Below are 12,500 nucleotides of genomic sequence, written 5' to 3'. Positions count from 1 at the left end.
ACTAGGCCTCAGCACACACACTAGGCCACAGCATACACACACACACACACACACACACACACACACACACACACACACACACACACACACAGTAAGCCTCAGCATACACACACACACTAGGCCTCAGCATACACACTAGGCCTCACCACATACACACACACTAGGCCTCAGCACACACACTAGGCCTCAGCACACACACTAGGCCTCCTCGTACACACTAGGCCTCAGGACACACACTAGGCCTCAGCACACACACACACACTAGGCCTCAGCACACACACACACACTAGGCCTCAGCATACACACTAGGCCTCAGCACACACACTAGGCCTCAGCACACACACTAGGCCTCAGCACACACACTAGGCCTCCTCGTACACACAAGGCCTCAGCATACACACACACACACACACACACACACACACACACACACACTAGGCCACAGCATACACACTAGGCCTCAGCACACACACTAGGCCTCCTCGTACACACTAGGCCTCCTCATACACACTAGGCCACAGCATACACACTAGGCCACAGCATACACACTAGGCCTCCTCGTACACACTAGGCCTCCTCATACACACTAGGCCTCAGCACACACACTAGGCCTCCTCGTACACACACACACACACACACACACACACACACTAGGCCTCACCACACACACTAGGCCTCAGCACACACACACTAGGCCTCAGCACACACACTAGGCCTCCTCCTACACACTAGGCCTCAGCACACACACTAGGCCTCCTCGTACACACACACACACACACACACTAGGCCACAGCATACACACTAGGCCTCCTCGTACACACACACACTCACACACTAGGCCTCAGCACACACACTAGGCCTCAGCACACACACTAGGCCACAACATACACACACACACTCACACACTAGGCCTCAGCACACACACTAGGCCTCCTTGTACACACTAGGCCTCAGCACACACACTAGGCCTCAGCACACACACTAGGCCTCAGCACACTCACTAGGCCTCCTCGTACACACACACACACACACACACACACACACACACACACACACACTCTAGGCCTCCTCGTACACACTAGGCCTCAGCACACACACTAGGCCTCAGCACACACACTAGGCCTCAGCACACTCACTAGGCCTCCTCGTACACACACACACACACACTCTAGGCCTCCTCGTACACACTAGGCCTCAGCACACACACTAGGCCTCCTTGTACACACTAGGCCTCAGCATACTAGGCAGCATTCCCTCTGAAGTTATATAATGCAATAGTGTTGTTGACACCCAGAGGATTTTAATGATGCCCATCAGGCTGTCCAAATGGGCACACTGCTGTAGAGAGAATGTTGTGTGTGTGTGTGTGTGTGTGTGTGTGTGTGTGTGTGTGTGTGTGTGTGTGTGTGTGTGTGTGTGTGCGCGTCTGGGCCACACTCCCACATCAATACACTGGGGAATGCAGCTGCTGCCACCTTGTGGCCAGAAGTGGGCATTGTAAATGTTGCTTCCAACCAGGTACAGGCTATAAGCTTAGCGTTATCTGTGTAATGTGTATTACATGTAGAACATTTTAATGACTAGTAGGCTGAATGTAATGCTCCTGAAACTTGGTCTATGTGATTTCTCAAATGCCTTTGTCCTTCGAGAAAGAATACTACAAGTGTTTTGGAGGCATTATAAATTATAATTATGTATGTTATAAATTAGTTTAATCAGAAGAAGTGCCTCTCTGGTCCTGTTACTTCACCATTTATATTTGCATAAACAGCTGCATACCTTCCCATAGACCAGTCTCACTGTTCTGTATTTGTATTCTTTATATGTGATGAGTGTTGAGTGTTCTGGCCTACTTTAAGAGAAAAGATTTAATAGGAGTCATGCAGATTCCTTGTTTGTTTATAGTCTGGCTAGATGGGAACACCCAGACTAGTTTGTTTAATGCAAAACTGACCAATAAAGCTGATTCTGATTCTGATTCGGTCTATGCATGGCATAAATGCCAGTCTAGTCTAGTGTTTTGTAAATAGAGGTTGCCTCGTTTTACCTGCTGTAGGCCAAAATCAGTGGCTAACATACAGTGTGTTGGAAACTAAGGCTGGATAATAAAAAAATATCTTGTTCTCCTGACGAGCCATTCTCTTGTTCTCCTGACGAGCCATTCTCTTGTTCTGCTGAAACCCACCCGTTCACACCTGAGGGGCTTGCGTGCTACGCCGCATTCTCTGTGTTGTTCTGCTGAACCCCCCCCCCCCCCCCCCATTCACACCTGTAAGGGCTTGCGTGCTACGCTGCATTATGCCACGGAGGCACGTTTTCACCTGAACATGGTCAGCAAAATAGACTCATAGGCAAATCAAAAACGATTGAAAGGGTGTTAAATGCAATGCATGTATTTATAAAGCACATTTACACACAGCATAAGCTGACCAAAGTGTGGTACAATGAAAGATTTAAAAAAAAAAAAAAAAGACACAAAATAATACAAAGTAATACAAAGAACATTTGCTAAAACATGGATAGTGAAATAAGCAACATTCAAGACAGGACACAGAACATACAAGAAAAGCAGAAGTACAGGACTAGGGAACAAGAAAGGCCAGGGAGTAGGTAGGCCTACAGGTGGGTTTTTAGCCTGGATTTGAAGGTTGATTTGAATAATGTGCCTAACTTTTAAGTCAAACTACAACTTCAACAGATTGTTTCATTTTGTCCCAGGAGGCATGTGTGTGTGTGAAACTATAATGCATGTTATGTTACTAAACAAGTTCCGATTATAAAATGTAGGGCGTAATTAATTAAATGCATAGCCCAGAGCGGTAGATATAACAGAGTGGCGACACTCCCATAGACCTCCATAGGAAACAATGGCGGACGTTTTTTCAGGCTACTTCCGCGTTATGGAGAGCTCAACAGTTCTTAACAGTGACATTCGCGGAGTTTGCCTCATTCACTTCCATTGGAGTCTGCCTAACTTTGTCAGCGGTAAGTAAACGAAAGCACAACCTTTTTTGAAATTGTTATATATTTCCTATATCAACTGTACCAGTATGTACTCGTAGTGTTATTCGAGTTGTTTGTGCTGCTCGTTTAAGTGTTATTTTTGTATCTTAGTTATGACCGAAATTTCAGAGCATAACGTTACGTTAGCCTACCAAGCTAACCTTAGACGTGGAGGGAGGCTAGCTTAAATGTAATGTTCCTATGTCAATAAGGAATGTCAGACATATCACACTTGGTTACGCTACTGTAGTAGAGCAACGTTAGATAATATATGGGGTTATCAAGGAGTTTGTATGACATTTATAATCCTATTTGCTGAACCTGATGGCGTTAGCTACTGTTAGCTAGTCAGCTCACGCACATTCGAAATGCAATGAAGGGGGAACAGTAACGTGATCTTAATGCATGCAATGGCATCAGATGTGCTCGTTATCAACGAGTTTGTGATTAAGTTGTTCTTCAGATGAACAGTGGAACTAATTAATGGGATGACATTTCATTTAGACCTGATCTAGCTTGTTAGCTTGCTAGATGGAATGTTTCATGGCACTATGAAGTGAACCTGAAGCTAAACTTGTGATCAGAGAGCATGATATGAACTCGGGTACATCTCTTCACAACAGAAATTTCAATTATGAACTTCAGGCCAGGGGAGCTGTAGAAGCAAAAACTGTACTATACTCTCCTGCCTCGTGTCACTTGCCTAACTGTCCAGTCCTGCCCCTAGTGCCACTACTGTTCCAACTCCGGAGTCGGGACAGTGGCACGAGACTAGAGCTTGGGATAGGGGCGCGTGTACAGTGCAGTACTTATTTTTGTCTCAACTGCTGTTGGATGTCAGGTTGCAGTCAATACTACATTGAATGTACATTTCAAATATCACCACAGCAGGTCGATGATTGCAATGACTATCTTGCAGATGCTGAAAGTGATGTGACAAGACATTGTCTTCAATTAAGTGGTCCTTGTAAGTAGGCTATAATATTTTTTTTTTATTTTTTTTTTACCTTGTATGGATAACTGAAAAGTGTAGGTTAATGATGCTCTAAGGGCAGAATTAGGTCCATCCATAGAATAAGAACAATGTTTGCAATGATGTAGCCTAGTCTAGTTAGCTGTAGTGGGTATACTGTAATCAATCCCAATTGTTGTCTGTACAGCATGCTGGCATTCCTCACAGAGTCAGTTACTGATTACCCTCAGTATTGTTCTTATTACAATAAGAAAAGTCTCCTTGTGTTGATGAATGCAATGGCTAAAGTGCAGTGATTTCTTATAGCCTGTCAGCTTTTTATTCTCAAAATAGCCATGAAAGATATTGTTGGGAATCATTGGTGTTATAAAAGTTATAAGGTGTGGCACCCCCAACCAACCTTGAAGGGGTCAGCCGTGTATGTAAAACTCTTGCTGGCCTTTTGCTTTTGTTTATGCTAATACCTTGATGTGGCATCTGTAAATGTATTGTACCAAGTATACACTGACTTTTACCTGCTCTCTCCATTTTCCACTGTGCCTATTCTTGCCTAGGACCAAGGATGCAGAGGACAAGACGGGTGTGTAGTATTGACTGAAATTATCAGAGAAGGTCATTTTTTATGGTTTAGGTCCAAACGAAGGGACCCGTCCAACCTCAGCATCTCCAACACCTCCTGTCACACCTCCAGCCAAATGTGCTACATCTTCCTCAGTTAACCTTCTTGTACTGTAGGTGTGCATGTCCAGCATCCTTTGCACATTAATGTCTTAGTTGTACACACGGTACGGTTGTTCAGATTTGGGAATCTGAAATGTTTTTCAGAATGTCTTTGAAAATATAAATGGGTGTTAACCCTCCTTTTTATATTGCAGTCTCACCATATCTCCCTTAAGCCTTTTCTGTGTGTATTCCTGTTCTTGATGTTGTTAAAACATAGCCTACTTGTTCCACACATTGAAAATGTAATAAACAAATTGAAAACTCAAAATGTATCAGTCATCCTTTTTATGCTGTTCTAAGTGCTTTCTTGAAACAGATGATTGCGTATTGAGTTACAATGTTATCGAAACAGTGGGTGTCCTGAACGAACTGTTGAACAAACTTAACTTTAACATACACTCTTTTAACATTTTGGCTGTTATTTATCGTTCTTTGTTAATGTATTTACATATGTTTATGGCTTAATCTGAAAATATTACTAAGGCTGTGTGGTGGCCATATTTAGGCTATTCCTTAAAATAAACAAATTAACTGATTGACTGCATTGATCTAACTTTTAACGTATAACCTGTTACTGGTTGCCATATATTATAGATGTTCATGGCTTACTCCTAAAATTGTGAAGGCTGTGGGTGTGTAGGCCTATATAGTTAGGGTGGCCACCTTCATCTCATCAAAATAACTGGAGAGGATCACTGAACATCTCAAATACCCACGGTAACATTGGATACAAAATACATACATTTCAACAATGTAAGTTTATTATGCATGACGACACACAGGCAAATCACGGAACCAGGAATGGAGCTGATGCCGAGAGGTAGGCTAAATGGCAGTGTCAGCTACCACAGAATAGACTATTTCAGAACGATGTTTGCAGAGCAAACTTGCGATATGTCATGGGCACTAATGTAAACATGCTAACCAACGTTATAGCACTTCAAATTGAACTCGTGTTTGGAATGTTTCGATGTTTCTCGTGATCATTGCTGTCTATCCCATAGAAATAACATGGCAGCGCCAGGGCTGGTTAGAACTGTTGTAGCGTACATGAACCACGTGACGGCGCGGCGGCGACTTCAAAGAGTGTCGCAACTCTCTCTATCTATAGAGAATGGGAATGTGACGTCGCGGACATTTCGCGGTTGCGCCGCGGTGGCGTCTGGGATACATACGTGAGGCCACTTGTACGCTGCTGCCAATGCTGTACCATTGTAAACAACGTAAAACATTGCTAACTCGCTGTTTCTAACACTGTTTTTCACACATCATGGGACGAACCTGTTGTGTTGTTGGATGTAACGTCCGTGCCCACGATCGTCAGGTAAAAAAAATCGACAACGGAGTGTCTTTGTATTACTTTCAGGGTCTCACGTCCACTCTCCAGACGGTCTGTCATAGGGATCCATGTTCCCGATCAAACATAATTTTCTATATAACGTTTCCTCGCGTCTGGCAGGAGCTTGTCTCTGTACGGTCCATTACTACTTCTACTACTAGTTTTTAGCATAGTAGCCTAAATGTTTACATCTAGTGTTACTGTTTTGGCTAGCCGATCTTGTTCGAAATATCATAGGTTTCCATAGGTTTCTTGTTTATAATTCGCGCCGCGGCCTCACCTAATGGAGGAAAACGCCCCTTTTGTCCCAGAATGCACTGCGCCGCTAACTTCCGTTCCCATTCTCTATGGCTCTGGCATAGCCTAGTAGGCCTAATCATGAACTACGACTTCCAACAGGCAGTGCAAAAACCAATTCTGTAAGCCCGCCCATAGGCCCAAGAACGCTTTCGATTGGCTGGAATTCACAACAGACAGACGCTGTTGGGAAATCATTGGTCCCTTTTAGGCAAGCAATTCCCCGGATGTCCAGCCCTTCCTAGATATAATGAACACAGAAGGCGGGATAACTAGTTCAAATCAAGCTGGAATATCGTCTCGCAGGATTTTGTTTAGTCGCTAAAGAAGAAAATGGTAAGCATTTCATTCGATTTGTATCTAAACATAATTGATGTCATGTTTTTTTTTCTGGAGTCTTAAAGCTTGATGCCGGTTTATCTGGTGATAATACATTTTAATCGCGAGCTTATGGGGGTCGATTGCCCCCCAACGTTATCAGATAGCGCGCTAATGTTACATTAGCATTTTGCTGAATGATGAAAATAATGTCACAACGAAGACGTTAATAGTGTAATGTCCATAGTCGTAACACTTATCTTTCCTCTCACTTTTTTTCAAGGCTGGTGGAAAAGCAGGAAAGGACTCCGGTAAGGCCAGGACAAAGGCCGTTTCGCGCTCACAGAGAGCCGGGTTGCAGGTCAGTGTTGTATCAAGCTAAAAGCGCGCCTACGGTGCTACCTAGCCTGTGTGGTGGCTAACCGCTAGCAGTCAAAATGATTCACCTGTGCGGAAAATTACCTGTTTGCTTCCGTACTATTCCTGCACATCTATATGATGGTACACAAGGCACAACTTTTAGGCATGTTGTAGACTTTTCTTTGATGATGAGGTTCGTAAATGTTTAAGGATGAATCGCCGATAAGCGTCCCAGTCATTTTTGGCGCTCTGTTGCATGTTTTTCTACAGTTCCCAGTCGGTCGTATTCACAGACACCTGAAATCCAGGACCACGAGCCACGGACGCGTCGGAGCGACCGCTGCTGTTTACAGTGCCGCCATTCTGGAGTACCTGACTGCTGAGGTAACCATAACCCCAAAGTTAACAATTAACTTTTACGATTTAGCCACGTCTCTGTAGTGGTTGGGATGGATTGATATTTAATGTTGTCGTTCCGCTTTGTAGCACGTCTGGTGTAATGTAGCCTAACTGGCTTTTGTTCTGTGCGCAGGTGCTTGAGTTGGCAGGAAACGCGTCCAAGGATCTGAAAGTGAAGCGTATCACTCCTCGCCACTTGCAGCTCGCCATCAGAGGAGACGAGGAGTTGGACTCGCTTATCAAAGCGACCATCGCCGGTGGCGGTATGTACACGCTACTGCTTAGCTGCCTATTGTTACGTTTACGTTTACCTTTTGCCCAGTGGTGTAGTCTAGTGGGTATACACTGTGACTAATCCCAAATGTTAATACCTTTCCCTGCCCATTTTAAGTGAGTATATTGAGAAGGTGATGCTTTTAAGTGGGTATACTACATAGTCTTGGCTATACTGCATAGTCCTGGCTATCACGTAGACTACACAACTACTTTTCCCTAGTCTTTTGTCCCAAGCTTTGATTTAGCAAGCAGTTATTGATAAACACTATGAATAGTATTGCTTTTAAGTGAGTCAAGCTGTTTTTAATGCCATGTGTGCCTTTGTTTTCCTCCACAGGTGTTATTCCACACATCCACAAGTCCCTGATCGGAAAGAAGGGCCAGCAGAAGACCGTATAACTACGTGGAGGAGATCCGTGAAGGAGATCCGTGTTGAACTCGCACTCAGGACCTTGAGCTGAACGTGGTTCCCCCCTCCCTCTCAGTTTTGCTGTCTGAATGTACCTGTAGATGTGTCGAGGGACCCCCCCCCCATGTTTTTTCCCCATTTTATTATTTTTAACTATACCCAAGCATTGCATCTACTCATTCCCCTGGGTGTTTTTAACAACGTGGCTTCAGAGAAGCTGGTTTTCTTTTGTTTTTGTTTTTAATTGGTGTTTTTATTTTTTTTGGTACTGTAGTGACATGATTATCCTGTTTTATTTGTTTTGTGTAAATTTGGCATATGACTTTATCCATTTATATTTTGGGTTTTTATGCAAATAAAGCTCAGAATTACACTGCCGCTCTGTGCAATGGCCTCTGGTCTGTTTGTCTTTGTGACCGTGCTGTTGACTGTTGGATTAGGGAGGGGCCGTTGATTGTGAAGAGGGGAGATAGACGTGGGAGTTATTTCTGCACGTGATTTAAGATGACTGTTCTACTCTTCAGGTCAGCTGTGTTTGGTACTGTTTTGCATACCAGTTTTAAATGTACGTACTTGGCTGAATACATGACTCTTAAGGATCGTTCACGCCAAGAAAGAGCATAGCAAAAAAGGTGCTACTTAAAGCCACACACAAACAATAACGTCATGAAAGGTCTTGTTCTTGGTGTGAACAACCTGTAAATGTTTACTGCAAAGTCATCGTGTGTGTGTGTACAGTAACTCCTAGAACGGAGGCGGGTAATTATTTTGGCTGAAAGCCCACATTGGGTTTTATATTGGGGCCGAAGGATGGTGTGGCATTGGCAATTAGTAAATGGGGGTTTAACCGACAATCTTGTGTGTCGGCATATTGTCAGGAAGTATAATTTTGAGAGTAAATTGGGTGCTGATCTTAAACCAGTTGTCCTGCTTTCTTGAGAGGACATGTTGGCATGGTTGGTGCAGAAGGGGAAGGGTGCTGATTATATTTGAACATAACATCACATCTTTCTGTTTTCGCTGTTTGTCTTTCAGTTGATGGAATGTGTTAATCAAAACTTTAAATGTTGCATTTGTTTGGAGATTATTATCGGACATGTTAAATATAAAGGCAAAGGCAGTATTTTACACATGTATTCATGGGTTTTATCAGGTCCCTTGCCACGTGTATAAAATCAAGCATCTATGCAGGCGGCATGCTGCTTGATTGACTCACCTGTGGATAGGGATCTGATGAAACCCATGAACACTGGGTCATCGGGGGCACTGATGACTTTCAACAGTTTCAGGATACTTCTTGGTATCATAGGGAATCCATAGATTAAGACATTTTGCAGTCAGTGCATTTTAATGATGGCTGCGTGTGTTAGACAGGACCAGTGGTGTAGTCTTTATACGTGATACACGGGACTACACAGTATACTTAAAAATAACCACCATCTCAGTATAGGCCTACACATTTAAAAAAGGCAAGAATTAACGTTTGGGGTTGATCACAGTTTTCCCACTACAACTAACTAGACTATATTACAGTATGCCCACTACAACTAACTAAACTACATTAGGCAACAGTATGCCCACTACAGCTAACTAGACTACACCACTGGATAGGACTGAAAGAACCAAGCAAGGCATCAAAGCAATACTGCTTTTCACCACTAGGCGGCATGCTATTCATTATAGTATTCTAAGTCGCTTTGGTGCTTTTCTCAGATCAGAATGAAAGTTGTCATAGTAGTCAGTTTCCTTGTGTAAATATTCCCATATTTATTGTCATTGTTCAAGTGCTTTTTACAGTATATTGATGGGCATATTATTGCATCATTAGTTATTGCACACCAGAGCGGTAGATAAAACAGAGTGGCGACACTCCCATAGACCTCCATAGTAAAAAATGGCAGCGCTTTTTCCAGACTATTTCCTCGTTATGGGGCTTTTGGAACTGTTTACAGCCAATCTCTTGGTCAGTAGTCAATGAGTTAATTGATTACACCTTCCAGCATCAGAAGTACATCCCACCCTCCTACGATTCAGCCATTCAGCACAGGTTATTTTGGAACATTTGATCGTGGCGGCAACATCAAAGAGTGTCGCAACTCTCTCTTTCTATGGCTCTGGTGCACACCACAGTTGATTGAGTTTACTAGTGTCTGTAACCACTGGATCCCTCTCTGTTCTTGCCTCTCTGATAACGTGTGTCTGTTGCTGTCAAGGACACACAGGTCTCAGCAGCAACCTAGAGCAGAAATGGCACACACTGCGACTGATCTGATCCATTCAGCTTTGGCAGAAAGTCCACACAGTGGCTACGGACATGAACATCAACAAAGACATGTTTGATTGACTGGATGTTTGACTTCCTTCCCTGTGGTGATCTACAAAGACTACAAAGGCTACAAAGCCTTCCATCTTCTAAATCTCACACGATTCAGCTCAGTATGTTCATTCATTCATTCATTCATTAATTCATTAATTCATTCATTCATTTAACTTCTATTTATTTTTTCGGAAGTTCATTGAGGGTCGTCCTCATTTTCAGTGATGCCGAGATTACAATAACAATGAAACACCAAAATACATACTGTACAGTAGTAGACAATAGTTGTAGTGAAATGTACTGTAGGTCTACAGATAACCAAACAAAATGAGCAAAAAAGACATAAAATTGTACAGGGGGATGGGTTGATTTACTTCTACTACTACTTTTGCTAATTACTTCAACAACATGGAGTGCTATTAGTTTAAATGACTTTAAATTAGTGTTTGTTGTGTGGTGACATACAGATACAACTCTTAGTTGAACTAGATGTACCGCAAAGCTATACACAATATGACCGCCGCTCAGTCCTGCACATTCTCTCTGCAAATATCAATCACGCTTATGTTTCCATCGCCTACTCCATCCCTTACGGCAACTTTTATGTATGTAAATGAGTGTGTGCATGTGTGCGCTTGCTTTTGTGTATGAGTGCACACACAGACGCAGGCACACACACACACACATGCGCACGCGTGCACACACAAACACACACATACACAGGCACACACACGCACACATGTACACACACACACACACACACACACACACACACACACACACACACAGATACACCCACAGAGAGAGAAAGAGAGAACACACACAGAATGCACACAGATAACACAGAACACACACAGACATAGAGAGAGAGAGAAAGAAAGATAGTGTGTGTGTGTGTGCACTGTGCATCTGTGTGTGTGTGTGTGTGTGTGTGTGTGTGTGTGAGAGGTGTGTGTTCTCATTTCTTTTTGATGACTCTTCTGGTGACCGGTTTTATTGACATGGGGAATGGACAAGCATTTTGAGCAAGCTTTGACATGCTTTTGCAGGTTATCCACTGGGTTTTGCAGTTTGCACTAATTGATTTGAGAAATGCACCAACTGCTGTGCAAATGTTAATGGTGGTGTGAGAGAAAAACTGCAATATTATTGGTGGCCTCTTTTTTCTAACTGTTCAGAGAGAAGAGCCTATACTGCCTACTCAGCAAAACACCACTAGCAGATTAAGCCACTGAACTAGCGCTCCCGATTACTTAAGGGATTAGAGCGAACATGTCGGTTACTCTGCGCGGGTCTGGTCGCCCGAGGCGTCTAACTGTTTTACGGCTCAAACCGGTTGTGGCGCTGCGTGCACAAAGCCGGTGCGGGCCTCACCCCGCTCCCAGGAATGCAGGGCTCGCCAGAGGGGCGCACTTGCTCCGCTCCGCTCCTCCCAAACTCCCGGTAGTCCGAGAGAGTCGTCAGGAGGAAGCAGGTGCACTGCACAGTGCACACACATGCGCACCTTATCTCGATGCACCTGCCCATTTGTGGAGAGAACTGATCTAAAATAACGGCCTGAGTGCAGGGAAAGAAAGAAAGAAAGAAAGAAAGAAAAGAAAGCATTTAAATCCAAAATAATACACTTATTTAATCATAATTTAGCCATGCTGTTAAGAAGGCCACCAAAGTTGCCTCTGGTAGCCTATATAATGGACATTCTTTCACAACAGCCTTGACATGATCTTGGCCCCTGCCAATGACATTACAGTTTTTCTCAATTGTTTACACACAATTTCTGGTACTTGAGACACAATTCCCATAATATGTAGCTCGTGCACCAACCTCCTGAACCGATTCTGCTGAACTATAAGCACAATTTCGGCTTTACACTCAAATTGCAGTTCTATAACACACTGTTTTCAAAACACTACACACAATTCTGTGCATTAGACACAATTTTCATGAAGAAATTTTCTTGTTTTCACAAAGAACACACTGCCATTCAAATTCTAAAGCTAACTGCCCTACCATGCACACTGACTCATCAGATGGGCAAACTCCTGTCACACAGTCTTACAATTAGCAATCAGAGCTTTAGTATTAC

At 43.3% G+C, this 12,500-nt stretch overlaps 1 protein-coding gene and 1 long non-coding RNA gene across 2 annotated transcripts; both read left to right on the top strand.

Moving 5' to 3' along the window:
- Positions 1–2,850: 2,850 nt before the first annotated feature.
- LOC134059986 (uncharacterized) lies at positions 2,851–5,235 on the top strand. The gene is made up of 3 exons (XR_009935109.1): positions 2,851–2,985; positions 3,923–3,970; positions 4,531–5,235. It is a non-coding gene; the product is annotated as an uncharacterized LOC134059986 (long non-coding RNA).
- Positions 5,236–6,568: 1,333 nt separating this feature from the next.
- LOC134059985 (histone H2A.Z) lies at positions 6,569–8,475 on the top strand. Its single transcript, XM_062516558.1, has 5 exons — positions 6,569–6,671; positions 6,937–7,014; positions 7,284–7,397; positions 7,546–7,675; positions 8,026–8,475. The coding sequence occupies exons 1-5, from the start codon at positions 6,669–6,671 to the stop codon at positions 8,085–8,087; spliced, it is 387 nt and encodes a 128-aa protein (XP_062372542.1). The 5' UTR covers positions 6,569–6,668; the 3' UTR covers positions 8,088–8,475.
- The last annotated feature ends 4,025 nt before the right edge of the window (positions 8,476–12,500 follow it).

This window comes from Sardina pilchardus, chromosome 16 (genome assembly GCF_963854185.1).
Source record: "Sardina pilchardus chromosome 16, fSarPil1.1, whole genome shotgun sequence".
Taxonomy (NCBI): domain Eukaryota; kingdom Metazoa; phylum Chordata; class Actinopteri; order Clupeiformes; family Clupeidae; genus Sardina; species Sardina pilchardus.
Note: the sequence above shows the minus strand (reverse complement) of the source record. Positions and strands in the feature narration are given on the sequence as shown.

What these genes read in the sequence shown, in the direction of transcription:
- LOC134059985 (XM_062516558.1), top strand. An exon ending in CACAGAGAGCCGGGTTGCAG is followed by an intron (nt 7,015 to 7,283) that starts GTCAGTGTTGTA and finishes GTTTTTCTACAG; the next exon opens with TTCCCAGTCGGTCGTATTCA. An exon ending in AGCGACCATCGCCGGTGGCG is followed by an intron (nt 7,676 to 8,025) that starts GTATGTACACGC and finishes TTTCCTCCACAG; the next exon opens with GTGTTATTCCACACATCCAC.